Source organism: Copadichromis virginalis, linkage group LG9, assembly GCF_057382275.1.
Source record: "Copadichromis virginalis isolate Kocher_CV1m ecotype Utaka linkage group LG9, C_Virginalis_male_GT1.1, whole genome shotgun sequence".
Taxonomy (NCBI): domain Eukaryota; kingdom Metazoa; phylum Chordata; class Actinopteri; order Cichliformes; family Cichlidae; genus Copadichromis; species Copadichromis virginalis.
In genome coordinates, this window is record NC_140626.1 from 21,466,522 (window position 1) to 21,487,476 (window position 20,955).

The 20,955-nt window shown below is 41.6% G+C and overlaps 1 protein-coding gene across 3 annotated transcripts in view; it reads right to left on the reverse strand.

Annotated features, from left to right (window-relative positions):
- Nucleotides 1–20,955, reverse strand: part of pou6f2 (POU class 6 homeobox 2) — a 79,301-nt gene that overhangs the window by 39,116 nt on the left and 19,230 nt on the right. For all 3 annotated transcript variants that reach the window (XM_085468174.1, XM_085468175.1, XM_085468176.1), the window contains exons 4-5: nucleotides 16,558–16,655; nucleotides 10,436–10,655 (exon numbers count right to left, since the gene is read on the reverse strand). In XM_085468174.1, coding sequence (XP_085324300.1) covers nucleotides 10,436–10,655; nucleotides 16,558–16,655 — 318 coding nt within the window. The remainder of the gene's footprint in view (nucleotides 1–10,435; nucleotides 10,656–16,557; nucleotides 16,656–20,955) is intronic.

Here is a 20,955-nt window from a genome sequence, read left to right on the forward strand (position 1 = left end):
GTATAGATGTTTAGGTAAACGTTTAGTTTAGCAGTGCACTTTCAGCAGTGTGTCTCCGTTTTTCTACATGATCAAGAAATGCTGCTGTAGTAAAGAAAGAAATCTGCCAGCATGACTCTTTGGACTTAAATAGTTAGAAATCCACATGTAAAATTACAGGAAGAGTTCATTAGCCATAAAACCTCCTATTTCTTTTTCCCACTGTAGTCTCATTGTAAAAATATGAAATGTATATAGTAAATAGTGAAAATGAATTTTTATGTCATTGAATTATTTATCAATCATTTAATTGCTTTGGTTTAGTATGAACGACCATTGGGAAGGTCTTTATTGGTGGGAAAAGCTGTAAAACTTATGAAAATACAGTTAAAACTTCAAAAATTCATTCAGTACCTTCCTTCACTTGTTCTAAAGCACATCCAGTGGGCCGAATTAGAGTCTTAGGAAGGCCAGTTCTGGCCCCTGGACTTTATGTTTGATACCCTTGATTTAGACTGTCAAATAAAGGCAGCAATACTGAAAATACTTCAATACTAGCTCTGTATTAAAAAGTAAAAGTATGAAATACTTAATACTTCATAGTTTACACCTCATACAGTGGAAACTATGATAACAATGCTAATTAAAGTTTTATATATTAATTCATTGTTGTTGTCTACATCTCTAATGTCTGCTGATCAATACTTGTTGGCTGTACTTAGATCCAACTTAAAGACAAAGGTGATGGTGCTTTTGAGTTTGCGGATCCCGGTGGACACCGTTGATACCTTTAATAATAAACTTTAGACCCACCTGTTCAGGCTTGCTTCTATTTAGTTTGATCTATTTGCTGCAAACTGCTTGTCAAAGTTGTTCAGTGCGTTTGTACATGTTGCTGCTAAAGTGAAGGTTTTTCTTTCAGAAAACACTACGATTTTTCCATGCAGCAACCAGCTGGCATTAATAACGTCTCTTTCCTTGAGTAAAGAAATTACGAATCATCGAGTGGCCCATTTAGTCTTAAAGGCCATGAAACGCAACAATCTAGTTTGGTATTTTGGCAAAAAAATGCAAATAATCAAGTGAAGTATCTCATATTTGTGCCTAAATCCCTGAAATAAAAGTTTAGCTAGAGTTAGAAAGAAAAAGGCTTAGAAAAACAAACACACGTTCTCACTCAGAGCTTCTTTTTTTTACAGCTTGCAACATATTTGTGTTACATTCCTTCACCGGCGAGTGCATACAGCTGGTAATCACGTTAAGGGGATGGAGAATAGATACCTGCGTTGGCAATGGCTGGAATGAACACGTGGAAAATGAAACGTTAAAGGAGCTGGAGAACTACTGAATAAAAACATTACTCAGAGAGCCACAGCAGTCAATATCAGCATTTCAGCTGCAGGAGGAACTCAGCGACTACAAAAAAGAAAGAGAGAGAAAAAAAATATAGGTAGTTAAGATTTGAGCGGAGTCGCAGTTACAGGATTTTGGAGAGTAAACCACATCGCTTGTAGGGATCCAGAGATAATGCTTTCACTTTGTGATGCAAGGCAATATCAAGCAGTGTTGCAGGATTCTCACTCTGGGGGAAGCATTTCAAAGAATCAAATCCTCTCCATGGAGTTGTTACACATACAAGAAAATCCCCGTGTGCTCGATAATGTTGCCCTTTTGGTGTTGCTTACGCTTTCTTATTGATTTCCAAAGTGTGGTCCGGGAACCTCTGGGGAGGGGGGGGGGTCCCGATAAAGTTCCAGGAGGTCCCAAGCAAAAAGAGAGAGACCGAGTTTATTTTCCCTCTGATTTCAATCCTTAAGATTTTTATTTTTTCATTTTTGTGCAGTGATCTTACAGGTGAGGGTTTTTAAAGATTAAACCAAAGCGACTAATTAGTTTATCTCGCTTTGCTTGAAAGTTTCTTAAATTAAGTGGCAAACTTTCTGCACTAATCCTGGTTTCAAACATTTTTTATAGCTGTCTCATTAAAATCTCTTTGAATAAATAAAAGAAATACTTTATTTTGTCTAAAGCAACTACAACGGCTTCATTTATGACCAAACCTTCACATTCTGAGATATTTTCAGGCTCCATTCAAACACACTCCACATAAACGGTATGTAATGCAGTGAAACCCAGTATGGGGTCTCCTGCTTTTGTCCTTCAAAGTCCAGAAGGTGTTGAGCCCCCCCCACCCGCGCTCCCCCTTCCTGAAAAGAGCCTGTCTGCCTGGCAGGACAGACCGGGTTATTACAGCGTGTTCATGGTCCCATCATGTGTCGTCAGACCAAAGCGGAGGCCGCGAGTAAAAGCCTCATGTAAAATTTATGTTCATGCGGCTGTTTCAGTGGGTGGAAAAATCAATATTGCGGGCCTGATGCACGGAGATGACTGAGTGCTCTCTGACTGACAGTAAAAGCTGAGAGAGATTGAGGGGCTGCATTTACTGCTCCAGAAATGGAGTGGAGTAGAGTCGCCCTAATAGTCTAGTTCACCTTAAATTTGAATTTCATTGTGGATTATTTTGGTAACAACTTGAATACTGAGGGGTTGAAGAATTACTCCATTAGATTAAAAAGAGGACTAAGCAGGATTGTTTCCAAATCGTCTCGAGCACATCTTGCATTGTGACTTCTGAGCAGCTACAGTATTGTATATTACGGGGTTATTAAGCCTTCCCTTCCTTCCCAACTTACACAGATATAAAAATGATTGTAGAATAATCAAAAGACAATGTGGGTATGAGGAGGACATCACAGGGCTTTTGTTCTGCGCTGCTTCGCTTACATATGCTTTTGATAACGTGCCGCATACCCACAGTGCATTTGGGGAGGAATGTGAGAAGAGAGCGAAAAGAAAGTGAGAAAAAGAAATTCAGTGGGATGAAATAACCCCAAACAATGGGATTTGCTTTCCATTCTTCTGCCTCCATCTTCTGTCTTTAATTATTCCCTTTGGTTGTCTGAGGGAGCGTGTAAGCACTTTCACACAGCACAACATGCCCAGCAGCACAACACTGTCTGCCTTAGTGATGTGGAGACTTCTGAGTGACACTGAGCCTCTTGTGATTATTAATGCTGTTTAATACAACACAGAGCAGCCACTATGACTGAGGGAAAAAACAGATTTCAAAATGCATGCATTCAAAATGCAATGTGAATGGAATTATGTACTACATGAGCACTGAGCACTTGAGATACACCCCCCCCCCCTTTTTTTGTCTTTTCCTTGCTACATAAACAATGTGTACACCGCAAAATGAAGGCTAATGTTTTGTAGATGCAACGATAACAAGCGGCCCAGTGTGCTTTATTTTTGCACACAGCATTTAATGGAACCACAGCTGATCCTGGTGGGATCCTTTGTGCCGGTTTAGTAGTTTCTTCCTGAATCGCATATGAGATATTTGAGAGCCCAGAACGATGTATGATGAATGAAGTAGCATGCTACTTATACGCTTATCGTGCTCACTGACTAGCAACAGGTTCAGCAAAGGGCAGCGGCAGTAAATGAAATTCCGCACCAGGACAATATATCATCAAAAGAAATGTATGCACCCGAAACTTACAAGCCTTCTTCGGATGCGGACAAGGTGCCTGACGGGGTTGGGGGAAGGGAGAGGCGGAGGGGATAGTAAGGAGAAAAAGAGAGGGGGGTGGCTGGAGAGAAAAGAGGGGAGGGTTTTCCTTTTTTTTTTCCTTCTTCTTTTTTTCCTGGATGGGTGAAGAGCAAAGCAATGGGAAGCAGCAGCAGCAGATTTTGTTGAATCAGTTCTATTTCCATACTGGCTGATCTGTGTCTTTTAACCATTTCACTGCAGCTGGAAAATGAAAGTACCAGGGCTAATTTCACAGTGAGAGCTCACTGAACAAAACCCCCCACGGTCTGTGGCAAAAGGTGCTAAGTCTACTTTGTCATTGTGAATTACGGCAGTGTAATTCAGGAAACAGCCTTGTGTATGACAGACAAGAGTAGGAAAAAATGTCCAGAGGAAAAAGAGAAAAAAAATGCAAGAAAAGCCTTTTTTTCCCCTCCCCTCTATACCCTCACATGTACTTAGTGAGTCTTTCTTATGATCTGTAAGTATCAGATACCTCTCTCCAAACATGCCGTCCTGTACTGATGCCACGGGATCCATCTGTGATGTGTCTGCAGTTAGTCCAGGAATAGCACCCGCGGGACTTGCGCACTCCTCAGGCCTCCTGCGGGACCTTTTAAGCTGCATTGATACTGATAAAAGCCCCCACAAATCTGGCCCCAAGATACCTCAGCCATTAATTAAGGTAATTAGGCCCTGGTCAGCAATTAGTAACCACAGATAGCTTTTAGCTGGTGAGGGGTTTGGTTCCACACCATCTGCTGACAAATGTCACCACGGACTCTTTGGTTTCACACGCGGGGAACCGGAGAGCTGTGTTTAAAAGTGACCTCTGTGTGATCCAGACTCCCACAGCTCCTCTACTGCCGCCGCCGCTGCTGCAGGATCACTTTGTTTGTTCTTCTCTCAGGTTTTTTGCTTCTTTTCTCTTTCAAACACGAAAGAGCGAGCTCTATGAAAATCCATACATGTTGTACACGGTCAGAGCGGGAACAGGAAACGTTCACTGCACAAGTTATTGAACAAAATTAAAACGTCTGGGCCCAGTGTAAGGAGTATTGATCAGCGCGTAATGCTACATTGATTTGCTAGTATTATTAAGTCCATTATAGATCTGTTTTGATAACATTTTACTTTATATTATAATGTTATGTACATATGTACTTACTGTGAGTCAATTATGCAGATAGGTATAAAACATAACAGTGACAACACAAATACCTTTGGAAATCATTAAGAAAAAGCAGAATAGACCTGCTGAATAAGTCTGGGAGAAACATTTGTGCCCTTTCTACTAATATCAAAACACAGCAGCGTGCACGCTTCATCCGGTGGCACAGGTATGTGATATAAGGCACCCTGACTGATAAAAAACAGGCTGAACACACAAGTTCAACCTCAGAGGACACATCACGCAATAACTCACATTATTGGGGAATGGGAAATAAAAGATGCCGCTGTGCTGCTTTACACAATTCCACATTTGAAGCAATCGGTGATAACACCATTTTCATTCCAGTTCAGTCCCATAAAATTACCATTAACATTACAACTCATGCAGAACACAGATAAATGTAAAATGTCACCCAGTTCTGCCAGGCAGGACTTCCAGTTCCACAAGATTACCATCTCTGTCTGCTCTCTCCCACTGCACCTTGTCTAATATTTCATTTACAACATTTCATAAGTTCATTTTCCCCTCACTGACCATGTAAATCACAAATCAATTTTCATTTAAAATGCTTGACTACAGATTGTTGCTGAAAGCTCCTGAATTGCGCCTCAGCAATATGGCAGACCTTTAGCAAATCTTTCGGAAGCGGTGTGGTCAGAGGAGGGAGGCTAAAAGTGAGATGTAATTTCCACAAAACAACTCTGGGGCCGAGTGGTCAAGGCATTTACTGGAAAGACTTTACAAGTGCTGAAATGCCACGAAAACAATGTATTGTAATTTATACCCCATTCAATATTCCCTCATTTAACTGGTCCACTCGACGGGAACGATTAAAACAGATGAACTCTATTGATTGTGCATAATTGTTTAGAATATTAATCAACATGCACAGCTATCATGGTGTAAGATGATTTCATTGAGCGTGTTAGGATTAGATAATTGAGATTTTATTCAAAAACGGTTAATTTGGCTAAATGAAGCCAGCAGTGTGGCTGTTTCACATTTAGACACTTAATTACAGCAGCTAGAGGGTAATCTCTTTTAGCTCCGGAGCTCGGGGAATAGCGTATAGCCGGATTGCTCCACGTGTTTTTGATTATTCACATAACTGGAAGCTAATTTCAGAATTTGCCATCTAGAAATTCCGCCTCCTAATTCGGAAAACGATCCTCTCCTAATCCACGCTGCTTTATTGCCACCCTGAGTAAAATCCATTAAAATGAATGCATCACACTGCCTGCACACACAGCGCAGACGGACACTGTGCGATGGTGAGCGACCGCCTTGTAGACTGTGTGTTTATGGCAGGTGGTTTTGCAAAGAGCCTCCCTCAGTGTTTACCAGTGAGGGCAGATGTCAGGGTTTGCTGTGGAGGAGCAGACACAGCCACATCTGATTAACAATATTATTGTCCTCCTCCACACCGCCATAAAGACTCATCCCCTCCCCTCTCCCCTCCTCTCCAAGCCTCCCCCTTTTTTCTTTCCTTTCTTTCTATTTCGGGCTCTGGCAGCGTGCTGTCCTGTGGCATGGCTGAACCAGAGTGACACCGCCACCATCCATAGAAACAAAAAACGAGCCAAGAGCCAGAAGGTTAACAGACACACACACATATACACACACACACACACACAAAACAACGGTTTCTTACCAGACACAAAACACAGAAATGTCTGGGGATGCATACATAAAAAAAAAATCATACTGTATATTCAAGAAACACAGAGGATCGTTGTTTTTTTAAGCAATTATGGAAAATATGTAACTTGAATACAGAACAAATGATTAGCATGGCTGCAACAAGTGAAGCAGCAGGAGGTGAAATTTACTTACATCTCAGCTTGAAAACAGACATCAGAGTATAAATGAGCCTCATGGGAGAGAGCGAGTGTGTGTGTTTATATGTGCATCAAACCCGTGTGGTTGATCCTAACCCTCTGAATGCTCTGCTGTTTGTTCTGATTGGCGATTTTTCCCCCTCTTTTCTCCTTTCTGTCGCCAAACTGTCACGAAGGCACTAACCCGGCACGTTTCGGAGCTTCTTATTGAAGACAAACAATAAACCACTGGCAGATATCAATGGCAGAGATGAGAACTCGGGTGCCATATCTGCTGGGACTGGCTGGCGAACCTGCCTCTGCCTGCGCTTCATCTCCAGCAGCACCTCTCACTCTCAATTATTTGGCTGCTGTCACAACAAATCAATCAAATTACCGCTCCAGGACTGTGTGCAGCTGCTCCTATTGCACCGCTAGTTGCATTAGCTTTGAAATGTATGAGGTCTACATTTTATCACTGTTATTTATTTAATGCGGCTCTCTCCCCTGCGAGTCATCTTACAACCACAGCAAAGTTAAATCATTAAAGGACGACGTGGAATACATACTGCTCGAGAACACTTCAAATTAAACAGTGATAAGGGAGAAGGGATGGGTTTAGCCTCTATTGTGTTAAGATGGCAGATGCGGGTGAGGAAGTGTGAACCGCTTGCGCGTGGCGCTTCCTAATGCACTCTTCTACTGGCTGAATGTGCCCACAAACAGCAGCGGCTCGTTTCTTTTCTCTTCTACCCCCCAAAATGATTTGAAACATACACAAGAGAAAAGCAGCCGCACAATGAACGGCTGCTGTGTTTGTAACAAGCCCAAAAAGAATATCTGAAACTCTCCGGCTCTGCTAATGTAATGGCTAAAGGGACACGGAGGCATTCCCACAGAGGACAGAGGAGGCAGAGGTAGTCAGCGGCCTGGCCCGGTGAGCTAACCTCTTAAAGGAGCAGCAGTCAGCTGAGGCAGAAGAGATGCAATCTGACATGTCTAACTAGTGTGGAAACATTTGGCTCTTCCCCCCCAGGAGCCCACCCTTTGGTGGTGTAATGAGCAGAGTGATTTCCCTAATTTGTATCACAGCAAAACCCACAACCTGCGAACGACACCGCTGAGCGTTTTCATCAAAACGGCAGACATGCCTTTGATTGGCACTGACACGGGGTCTCATTACTGCAGGTGAGTGGGATGCCGACCTTTATCAGGAAGCTTGAGTGCTGTTTTGTGTTTCCTGCGGACGAGTACAGAGGAACAATGCTCTCACCTCAGCATTAGAACTCGGCTCTCTGATGTGATGTGCTCCCTGGCTTTCTGCTGAGAGCAAATAAGATGGGATATGCTTATTAATATGAAAGCGCTCCGGTAAACTAGCTTCTTGCATTACCTTTGAGTGAGTCGTAGAGGAGAGGAGTAGACAGATGAGACTTTGTTCTGCTTCCTCCCAATGAGCATTACATGTATAGAGCTTTGAAACAACTAGTTTTACAAGTATGGTAATCATGCTTTGCTTGTTATGAAGTAAAGGCCTATTAAAAATGCAGCAGAAAGGTAGCGTCATATTCAAGACCAGAAATCTGCAGATGTCTGCATCAGTCGTGCATACTTAGATCTGAAATTGTGAAAATCATGTATGATTTTCTTTTATTTTTATTCCTATCAGCCGTCATATTTACAGACCTCTAGCATGACCCAACCTAGTTTTTGCCTCTGTGAAGTCAGCTAGAATTGTGTGCACTCTGTCACAAAAGATAACTTTCTCCCTTGTTTAGTTTCATTGGGGATTTGTTTTTACTGCATGTTTGCAGGCATAAATCATTCTGACAAATAACCAGTTACACTGGTGCTTGTGTTTACTGAGTCTGCCACAAGATGCTGCTCAGTTTTATTTACTTTATAGCACAACCCCATTACAGTGATAGTTATTCATCACAGTCTGAGAGAGCTGCCCTCCTAAAGCTAGTACAAGTCCAGTCGGTTCCCTTCTGTCAACATTTATTCTCACAGAGCCAGCTTTGATTAGCCTGATCAAAAACGCTGCGGTTACTGTTTCTCTTTTTACTTCATTTCCCTCATTAAAGGTTAATATAAAAATGCAAAAAGTGCATGCACTGAAATCCCTCATTTCATCTAATATAGCTAGTGAAACATGACATCCTGACAATGTACAGAGATTTAATGTATCTAATATCCTCTGTCCTACACCGCCCACTCCACAAGACAAACAGCCTTATTAGTTGGTCATTAGCTGCCTCATTACATTTAAATACAGCCATTGGCTGGGCTCCTCCCAGAGTCTCATTACTGTGCCTCACTGTTGTCTTCTGTCTGATCTGACACTAATTAGCGAGCAGTGTGAACGCTGTAAACTACACTCGCTCCCAAAGTCGTGAAATGAGCTGACTGCTCCCTGGCGACAGTGCGGCATCGTATTATATGTGTGATTAATCAGGCCTGGAGGGTCTGGGAGGGGGAGCGAGGGGGACACGGGGGCAGAGGCCAGAGCTGCAGTTGTCTGACAGAGGTGCTGTGCCAGCAGGCCTCATTCAGCGGAGCTGTGATGAACTCAGACAGGGGAGAGTGGAGGAGCGCAGTGTGGCTAGAGGGGCCCGGACACAGTCAAGACATTTAGCTTCACTCGTGACTTGTGTCACTTTCTCTCCACGGAGGTCCCTTCAATGAATCCCCTTCAGATAAGAGGACGTGCGAACAGGCAGTCTGTCAGTCTGCACGCTTAAAAAAAGATCTGCCACAGAGGCATTTCTCCACAACAGTTTTTTTCCCCTCTGTCTCTCTCTTTGTGTCTCTGATGGCTGTAGAATTTTATCAGGACATTGGACTCAGATTCTTTGTTGGTTTGTTTGGCAGTGGACAATATGGATGACTGAGAGGTGTTTGTTTTGGTGTTCTGACACCCTGACAATGTGTTTGTCGATCAGTTCATCGGATCGCTGAAGCCTCTGGGTTGTCCCTCACGCACCACGAGGAAGATGTGTTGAAGTGTGAGTCAGACGGGCCTGCTGGGCCCATTATCGTCCACTACTGACGGATACATTGAAGGGCTCGCTGGATAGATGCGGGTTTATTAAAAGCTCTGCCCACAGCGATGGCTGCTGTTATTTATGCATGTTTGTGTCCATTAGGCCTCTACCTCCACATTTCCTCACTCAGGGCATCTGTCCATCCATTTCCCCCACATGAAGGGAGACTTCCCTGCACTTTGTGCTGCACTGGCATTATTGTAATCTCCCTCCTAAAAACACACTGCTTTACATGTAGCCTGGCATCTTTTTACATTAGTGCGGCTCTCTCATCTAAGATTTATGGCTGACGGTTTCCCCATCCATCCCTCAATCTAATGGTATAAAAGAGACAATGTTTTAAACATTAAAATGAAAACCATTTACAACTATGATCAAAAGAGAACACTTGGGCATTAAAGTTTAAAAGGCAAGGATAAGTACAGCCATGTGGATGGACAGATGAGGTGGAAAAGAGATAAAAAAGTGAAGTACAGTGCACTCTTATGCACAGGAAAGAGGCATAAAGTGCTTCTGTGCTGCACTGCAAAACGCTGACCTGTAATTAATATGGTTGGTTCCTCTGGGCAAGTCGAGGATAGCTGCTTTTTGGGATCTAAACCCCTCAAGGACTCTTACCTGGCCGAGACCTCTAAAGCATTTTGTTGGGGAAAAAACATTGTTCAGTGGCTTAAAATGAATGCGCACAAAACTCTTACTTGTTTTATGTATTACTAATAATTCCCGAATCGTCTGCTCTACACGAATACGAGGCAATAACAATTCCTGAGAGTAGCTGGGTCATTTTTCTGCAGCTTCTTGTCTACAGCTCCCTTTTTCTCACCTTGCAGGTTCTGGAGGGGGAGCGTCATGATGCCCCCCGCAGCAGCAGCAGCCACCAGGCTCTGGATGTTGGCGGTGGGCAGGGAGAGCACCAGGCCCTGCTGCCCGCCCAGGTGCCCGCCTGCGTTGAAAGGAATGAGGATGGGCTGGTTCAGGCCTGGCGCCGCCCCGGACATCACGCCACCTACCGCGTTAGCCAGTTGCTGCGCCACCAGGAGAGACTGAAGAGGGCACACATAAAAACACACACACACACACGCATAACATCATAGGTCAGATAATCGCGGATGCTTTTCTTTAAAATGTTATAAAAGTAAGGTTTAATACATCATTCGATATATTTCTATGTTTGTGCGAAATAAATTGTGTTTATGATCTTATTACTTGCAGTTATTTCAGATTTTACACACACACACCCACACCGACACACACACACACACACACACACACCAATCAAAGTCTGCATGAATATTATAAATTTACATCAGTATTTTGATTAAAGTTGCAACTTTAAGCTATAGTTTTTTATTTAGACCCACTTTAGAAGACACTAATGCCAAAAATGATTTCATAAAGCAAACAGTAAAACATTTAGTGTGATATGGTTAAACGTATTGTTAAGACACAGAACTGTGCTAAAATCTTGAGGCCCTTGTTTCTTTAGATTTCGCTTTCAAGGTGTCAGACTTCCATGTCATCATGTCATCCTTTGAAATCAATGAAAGGATGTCAGGAGAAAAGCACAGAGTGTCTATAGCTATCTGTAAAACATGGTGGAGGCTCTGTCATGGTTTGAGGCTGCGGTGGTGTTGGAGATCTTGTCTAAACCGATAGAATTATGAACAATGAAAAGTATCATCTCATTTTGATATACTATCCAGTACTATCTGGAAAGCATCTGATTGGCAACAAATTTGTTTTTCAGCACGACAATGACCCCAAAGAGTCATGGACCGTCCTCCCCAGAGCTCGGACTTTAAGGTTATTGAAGCAGCGTGGGATCTTTACAGAGAACAAACTGGAGCTAAAATCCCAAGTAGAGCTTTGAAGCCTATTTAGAAATTACAATAACAGCTGCCTAAGAGAGTTCAGACTGTGTTGGTCACACCAAATATGCAGTTTTAAGCTTGACTCTGTTTTTACCTTATATGCGACTTTTCCATGTATATTTGAAGGTGTTTCAATATATTACTGCACCTATTTCCCAGAAAATAAAGACTCTGCATATTAAGTGCTGAACATACGGGCTATTTTAAAATCCTGACATGCTTAATGGAGACAAGTGCAGCAGATGTTTCTTGACTTCATAACCAATCAGTGTGTTCTGATGAATGCAGCTGTTTTGCAGCTGAAAGCTGTGCTGCTCTGCTGTGTCACAGACTGACAGTCAAAACACACTGCTGTTGGTACTGACAGAAATCAAACCCCATCTTTGTGAAAGAGCTGTGATTTTTTTCCTTTCACAGAAATGCAGTGATTCATGTTTCATCCCACTGAACAAATCCCTGGTACCACGGAATAATGTGCTTGAAATACACAGTCTTTTTTTTTTTATAACGTAGCAGTACTTTGCCCTTTTGATGAGTGCTATAACACATCACTCTCGTCTCTTCATGTATCCATTCATTCATATTAGTTAAAGTGGAATCGCTGCAGTCATACCCATAGAAGAAAAGATAAGTTATCACAAGTATCGCTCTGAGATATTTTGCACACTTGAAGCTCTCTTCGTGTATTTTCCGAGGAAGTGGGGCTGGGAAAAATGCACCTACACATTTATCGTTGAGAGTTTTGAGCCCAAAGTAGGAAGGTTTGTGCCATGGCTCTACGAATACACACAAAATTACACATTAATTTGCATTTATTGTCATTAATCATTGATTAAAATTGGACTGAGAACATTTAAACGTGGAATTTGAGTTGTTTGGGAGTCAAATAATAAAAGCGCGTTGTCACTTTGTGTTGTGTCCCCAACAAAGCAGGCTGCTTTGGACATTAGTAGGTGAGTCTGGGCGCGCTGTGGTGCGACTTTAAGTTCACAAAGCTTTAACTCCAATTGTCAGCTATCTGCTTGTGTTTTGCATGGTGTGTCTGCAGCTTGCACAGGATGCAGAACGAGCTGACTGGTGTGAAGCGGGCCCACCCTGCTCTCGAGCCTGGTGCTCATAGGTGACAGGCGTGTCACTGTGATAACCTTGTGTGGTGCATAACGCCCGCTCCCACTCCGACGTACATGTGATCGCAGTTTAAGAGGTACAAGGTCACGTTGGTTTAAAGCCAAAAAGCATGGCTAAAATATCCGCACTAAGAGACAAATGAACACCAGTTTGTGTTTCTGAGCCGTTAAAAGGATAAAAAAAAAGAGAAAAGCTTGTAGAGGTGAACGCTGCTGGCAGGAGTTTTCACACGCACGCTGTAAAGGATTCCTCTTTCTCAACATTTGCTTTGATACGCAGCAACAGTGCATAGCATATGACAAACTGACGCTTCTGACAGCATTCGAAATGACATTTGCCATTAACTTTAAAAAATGAATTAATAATTCGGGAGCTCAAAGAATCCTCAAAGGACACTAACAAAGGCGACGCGTTTGTTAGCTGCAAGTGACACGTGTTTAATCTCAGTTTTTTAACTCAATTTAATCTCAAATCGAAGCGGCGCATAATCAAAGACGCTCTTTGAACATTTCATCTCTGAATCAAACAAAATGAGATTGCCAGGCTTGACAGTAAAGACAGCCTCACATGGAAGGGAATAACATTAAAAGACAATTCTGCAATTATCAGATGTAGCCCTGATTTATTTATCATTACTGGCAGCTCTGGAGAAGCAGACAGCTGTTAGGCACAGAGGCAGCGCTGAAGAGAAAGCACTGTGGAGATTCTTTAAAGCACGAGTGAGCTCTGGGTGTTTAGGCTGTTTGTTGCGCCAGTTTAAGCCTGATTATGATCTTCATCTGCCGTGCGAGGGCTGCATATGTGCGTGTCAAAATCTGAGATGAGAAAGAAGTTAGCGAGAACATAATTAGCTCAGCTTTGCAGCCACGCAGCGAGCGAATCCCCTGCGTCGCTTATCCGGATTTTACAGGCAGTTCACCCTCTGCCTTTTCACCTGATCCTCTCACTCGTCTTCTCCATAGGTGCTGCTGGAAAGCTGCTGTACAGTGCTTGGCAGACCTGACAGCTGAGTGTTGAGAAGTGGTCTCCCAGGGGCCGCACAGGCGCACGGACCGGGTGTGTGTGTTCGGCTCTGGAAGGGGAAGCAGCCCCACTCAGGACTCGATGTGGTACCCAGCCTCTCTGCCCATCAGGGGAGAATAGGCCCTTCTATCTGCTTGGCAGCTCTGGCACTGAGAAATTGCCCATAATCACCCAGATAGCAGACTTTTGTCATCCTAACTGCGAGTGGGAAACAGAAGGAAGGTAGATTCATGTTGGGTAAACTACCATCGGATAATGGTTGTTCGAACAATATCCGGCTCTGGAGCGAGAATCTATCAAAACATATTGATCCTGGAACAAGAGAATTGGGTATGGCATGCGGAGCGCCTTTGTTTCTGAAAAGTGTTAGCTTCACAGAGACTGTACTGACAGCATTAATATATTAGATGGTGACTGTTGAGAGCCGCCTGCTGAGGCTCAGACTGTAACTGCTGCCTGCTTGAGAAGCTTTCTTTCCCCTGTTTATTCTTCTGTTTATTTCTTATCTAATAGTAAAACAGCAGATTTGACCAGGGAGGGTATGTTATCAGAACAGCGCTTTTAATTAAGGACATTTTTTATCGCCACTTACGCAGACTGAGTCTTTCACTCGAGATTCCTCACCCTGCAAACCTTCCCAACAGACCTGAATTGCTCTCCCAACGTCTCATGTTTCCTCTTTTGTCTCTCCTGATGAGGACTGACTGTCATTGACTAACACTGAGTGCAGGGAGAATGGCCTTATTAAAGCTGGTGGAGGAAACCTGACACTCTGCGAGTGTGCATGTGTGTTGAGCGGTGACATTGAGCAACGCTAATGAGATAGATGTTCATTAAACATCGCAGAGCCACCAGGCCAATAAATCCAATCAAATAGGACAATGCCTGATTGAGCTATTAACAAGGCTGCAGGCTCAGGCTCTTTGCTCCCAACGTTGTTTTGACAGGCCCTGTATTGTCAGCTCATTAGTGCCACAACTCAATAACATTTGAAGATGATGTGTGCTGATTAAATACTTCACAATTTCACAATTTTGCTGAAAAGAATTCAGAGGATTCAGCTCAGGCGTGTTTCAGTCATCACATGCACTGAGATAATAAGGCTACGTTCACACTGCAGGCGAAAGTGCATCAAATCCGATTTTTTTGACCCTATGCGACCCATATCCGATCATGCTATGACAGTGTGAACGGCACAAATTCGATATTTTCAAATCCGATCTGGGTCACTTTTGTATGTGGTACTGAATCCGATACATATCCGATGTTTCAGAAAGCGACTGCTGTGTGAACGGTCAAGTCGCATTAAATCCGTCTTTTACGTCACTGATACAAGACAGACGTCAATTATCAGCGCTGGAGAAGCGCCTGAGAAGACATCGCGAACGCTTCCTGGCCATCCCGTGTAGATGTCAGTGAAACTGTTGGGAAGACAACGTTGGAGAAACGTGAACATTTTATTTGTACTGCATAATCTGCAGACTCTTACAGAAATCTGCAACTATCCTTTGAAGCACCGCTCCTCTCTAAAACAGCAATAAGGATAATTATTAGGTTATCTACATTATTATGTAGATAACAAAATAACTTAAAGCAAAAATTGGGAAACGTAAAGTCCAAAGTCTTTATATTAAGGGCCATCTATCAAACAATATAGTTTGCTCTGGGTCTAAACAGAGCGCGTTGTGTGTGACATCTTCTTTTGCGCATGCGGGCCGCTTTGAGCGTTCACACTGGAGCGCGTTTGCTGTCGCATTTTATTTGTAGTGTGAACGAGCAGACAAAAAAATCGGATTTGATCAAAAAATCGGAATTGAGCATTAAGACCTGCAGTGTGAACGTAGCCTAAGACTCAATCTCAATCTGGGTGTGTAATCCGAGTACACATAACTAGAAGACCCGTGACTCTGATGAAAGTTGGTATACTTAAGAAAATAAAAGCGTGCCTTATAAAATAGATAGAAAGACATTATTGGCCACGGAAATTGTCCCGCTTACTAAAAATACAAAGAAAATAGATCAATTAATTTAAAAAAGGATCATTTTTAGAGACTCTGAGTCTAATTAAAGCTGTCAAGGACGTAGAGTTATCTCTTATCCACTGAGATGGTTCCTTTTGAGAACAGGCTTGAGAACTGAACAATACACAGCATTATGTAGCAGAAGTTTTAGGCTTCATCTTTCAAACTGTTGATGAATTTCTTGCAGCAGCTCCTCCTACAGCCTCTGACATCATCAGCACCAGTGGCAAAAAAAAAAAATGAGTGGAAATGTATAGAACTGGTTGGAAATTTGGCACCGCAGTTGTAAATACAGCAAAAATAAAGCCTTCAGCATCTAACTAGAAGAAATGGGGAGTTTTTTTTCTGTACTTCTGTAAGTTATCTAAGGTACCATACATATGCTTCATGCCTAATTCTTTATAATATTTAATTAAAGTGCAGTCAGTCAGTGAAAACTAATGAAACAGTCAAGATGGGGGAGACATTTGAGCGTTTAATTCTTAGCAAACAATAACTAAAGATCTCTATTTTTTTAAGGCATTGTGTCTGGATTATTTAATTAAACTGGATGATTTCAAGAACAATTAACATTTGAAGGAAGGTTCTCGGGGGGGGGGGGGGGGGGGGTTATATGTTCTTTGTGCATTTGAAGAGCCTCGTTTACCTTTATTTTTGTCAGCGTATTTCCTGATACTACTTCACCAAATGCCAGAAAAGTGCAAATGCCTTTACTTTTATTTGTCTAATATCTTATTAGTTTTCCTTTAATTAAATCTTACCTACAGTCTGTCAGCTTTATGAGAAATCCAACTTTTTTAGCTGAGTATCCCAGCTTGCACTGTGTAAATGTCTTTAACTTTTAAGATAATAAAGGTTTTCATCAAGCCTGTGTTCAGATTTTTGTGTATCTTCTCACTCACCTGTGGACCCATTGGGTATGCTGGGTGAGTCTGGCCCAGCTGACTCTGCTCGGAGGGACTGCTGCTGGCGTCAGATTGAACCGATCCGTCACGAGCTCCTGAAAGAGCAACAGGCAGAGAGAGCCATGTAGCAGAGTCCAAAGAAAAAGGGAACAAAACAAACAAACAAAAATGAAATCCACCTGAGATAGAGGCAGGCTGGATAAGTAGATAAATGCACAGCACACGGTGCACTGCGATGTTACAACATAGAGTCTCGTACAGAACAGAAGAGGGCAGCTGGGGAAAGAGGGGGGGTGGAATTTGTATTTAAGTGCTTTATCAATAACCGCTGTAGCACTGAATAAATTACCAACCAGCGGAGAGGCTCATTGATGGGGGATGATGCATACTGGCGGGTCCCCGATGGCCTAGATTACCGCTGAGAGATAGAGCTCCACCACAAATGCAGGGGCCACATTATTCAGCCATTTACATCACTGAGTATCACTCATCTAAACCCACCACCACCCCCCCTGCTCTGGGCCTGCAGCCATGAGACACAATTAGACCTGTTTGCTATGAGGGCAGAGTGGAGCGGAGCAGACAGGGACATGATAATAAGCTTGCTGATGGCTGCAGGGAAAATAAAGGGCACCGATGATTGGTTATCAAAGCAATCCCTATCTGAGAGAATCTCCCAGCAGTCCTCTGAGTGTGGACTGCTCTAAAAGGTCCAAAAGGCTGATTTGACCCTCACCCTTTGACCCTGATGATATGGAGATCATGTGATGCCTTAATATTGACACAAAGACTTAAGGGCACTTCTTGAAAAATCTTAAATGATCCTAAATATTTACTATCCGACTCTGGCGATTTAAAAAGAAAAAAAAACAAACGAAAGACTCTGCAGTAAAAATCAGGATAAAGTGCAGCAAGAAGTGCGGATTTTACAATTACACGATCTTAAAAACAACATCAAAGAAGCTGACAAACACCTGATAAACAAGGCCCAACACACACAGTAACCTTCTATTGATTTTCATGAGAAGACTTCAAATATGAGAGTTGAAAAGAAGCAGTTTCATGGTTCAGAGGATTAATGTGTTTTGAATAAGTTGGTTAAAGTGAACGTGTAGCGCTGCAGAAATGTAATCTTGCAAAACTATTACAAACAAGGTCCCTCACTTTCTTACAGTCTTCCTGTCAATACAGTAGATTTCTACTCATAGATTAATCTTATTGATGGCACGTTTTATTATATTAACCTTAACCTGAGTGAACAAAGCTGCCTCTGATTGACCTTCAAGCTCTTATTCGAGGTATTTCCGAGTTCTATTTGGAGACATCTTTATCAAGTGATGGTTTCTTAGAGGATTTTTCTTTTTCTTTTTTACATCGTATAATAATTTGAAGAAAAAAATGTCATCAGCGTGACATCCTGTCCTTTCCTTTTCAGCTCTGATTGATTTGTATGTAAAGGACATTTTTTTTTGTCTCTTTTTACAAAGTTTAGTTTAGTAGTTTCTAAAAACTATGGAAAATGTGCGCGCTTCCTCTGAGTACCATGTGTGCAGATAATTAATACATGATTTTTTAAAATTAAAAGTGTCTTATAAATTAGTCTACAGGTCATGAAAACCATGTCATGAATTTTCTTATTTTGCAACTTACGGGTTGGAGTGTATGTGAGAACTTCCTTTCTCTGCCAAAGTTAAATCAGCTCTGTGGATTTCACCTGAGAGATTTCTGTATTCATATTATTTTTTTCTGCTCATCTTTTTGAGTTGAAGCAGACACTTTTGGGACAAACTAGATGCCTCATGCTATCATGCATCAGTTAGGGTTCAGCAATATTTGATTCAAAACTGATGTCTGCTTAGGTTTCTCATTAGATCTGAACAACTGTACCCACCCTATCTCAATGAGGCGAAATGGCTCACTTCTTTTCAAGTCTGATTTTTCTAAATAAAGGCCTGAAAAAGCTTCACCGTGAACTGACAGCTGCTTATTTTTAGTCACAAATATGTCACATTATGTCAAAGACGGTGTCTTTTTTTTAACAATAAAGACGTGTGGCAATAATTGCCCTTTGTTGCACTGTGGCTGTGTCACTTCCTGCAATATTTCACATTGTCCACAGTGGAGAAATACAAAAAAAGATAATGTTGATGTTATGTTTGATGTTTTCTTTTTGGATGAACTTAGGTGTAAGTGCTCGCTAACGCTATGCATTTTAAGTTTTGTGGCTAATTCATAATAAAATCCAGTCTTGTGCTTACAATTATATGCTGAGCATGAAGAAAATATTTACTTTGTATAAGCAGTACTTTATTTTTCTACACTCAAAAACATATTTATGCCAAAAATATGGAATCTGGAAGTATATGGAAGTATATTTTTCTTAAAGAATAATCTTTTGAATAAATAAACTTTTGATTTTATATATTTCATTTGCACTCAGGATGTTGCGGGTAAACTGCTGTTTTTTGAACAAATCCTGGACCGAGCCAGCAGCCATGGTACCATGAGAGACAGCTACCATGCTTCCAAAGCAACCAGGTTTTGCTAGCTGGCTGGTTTGAAGGTCATTTAGAGCCCCGCAAACCAAACATTGACCACCTGCTTCATGTTTCCTGTGAAAATGATATTTTTCTTCATCTTGACATCTCATTGGATCTTCTTCTTCATTTGGCTGCTCCCTTTCCCTTTGCCTCCATCTCTCTATATCCCAAGCATCGCCTTCGGTCACATCAACTCTCTGCATGTACTCCTTCCCTACATCCATGAATCCTCTGTCTCTAACTTTGTCTCCAAAACACTTAACCTGAGCATCTAATCCTCTCCCAAAGAAAATCTAAACATTTTAAAATCTGTCACTTCCAGTTTTGCCTCTTTTTATTGGCTAGACAATATAAAACTTGTATCTCCACCCCAAAAGAGACCGTTTAACTTTGAGGGTCGTAGACACTTTGTCAATTTGTCCACAAATGTGTCATATTTCTCTGGACAGGCATCAGTCAGCGGGCTTGTGTTATACCAGAAGTGACAATAACCATGATATTAGAAAATTAAATGGTGATTTGATGTTAACAATACAGTTATGATAATTATTGCTCTTATGCACTGTTATATCTCTCCCTACACTCGTATTATGAGTGTGAATCACTTGCAGAAATGAAAGCAAATAGACAATAAACAACATTAAAGGTGACTCATCTGAGGAAAATGTTGTTTTCATGCAGTCTTTTGGCTACAAGAGAAAATCTGATATTCTGATATTGCCCTGCTAGCAGCTGTTGTTTGTTATGAGAAAACTGAATGAGTCTTGCTATTCTGCTGATCCTTAAACAGACTTAAGAGCTGTGTGTCTGCATAATTTAACCAACATCTGAAAGCTGAACTATGTGTTGAATATGTTGCAATGCTACTGGACTGGACAACCTGTGGTGGAAAGAAAGAAAAATACTTTTTTTTGTAGACTCTCAATAGACTAAAATGTTCCTGTTTTTTTGATGAGCTTTAAAATTGAAAGGTTTTCATACTTCTATTACTCATAGTTACCAAGTAAATTTACAGGCACAATAAAACTGACTTACTTATTTCAGATGTACACAAAAAGAGGTTACATGTCATGTGGAATTTAATAAACCCGACCATGTTTTGAATGTAAGATACAAAAGGCCTCCCAAAAAGTTAACACATCTCTTTAAATGCACTTTATTCCTCATAAAACAAGTCTTCCCCTGAATATAATGGTAGATGAAATCAAACCAATCATGTGGAAATGGTTTTGAAGGCCACAAAACCTTGCTAAACTGCACAATGTCGGCAATGAATTGAAAAAAAAAATTAATCACATTTCCACTCCAAAAATTGATTTTCTTCAATGGAATATCACAGCTTTTAAATAAAGAACACATCCCTGATGCATTGTGTCTTTTTATTCACGGCCTTTCGTTTTTTGTTAAATATACTGGGCATGCAGTGGTTTCTAGTACTTTTATAAAAGCCTCATACAAAACGTACTATTCAATAGCCTTGCCAGCAAGATCTTATTGCCTGTCAAGTATATTTATGCAGTACATTTTAAAACTCTCCTCCGCCAACTAAAATCATTTCATCTTTGCATAAAATCCAAATAATTGGTGAATGGCATGACCCAACAAATGAACCTCAAGCATTTGATGGTTGATGTGAAAGCCCAAGGGGGAGCCTGCTTTTCTAGCTGGTTTCTACCTCTGGCTGGCTGGCCCTGCTTCCCGATAAAGGTCCACATCCTCTCGCTTATCAACCTCGCGACGCAGTGGCTTTTTTGACAAGCCAGTCTCTTTTCACCAATTATTTCACCCATTACAGATCATGCCGTGCCCGGCCCCACCCTGTGCACTCAGTATCTGGAATTAAGATCAGTCTGAA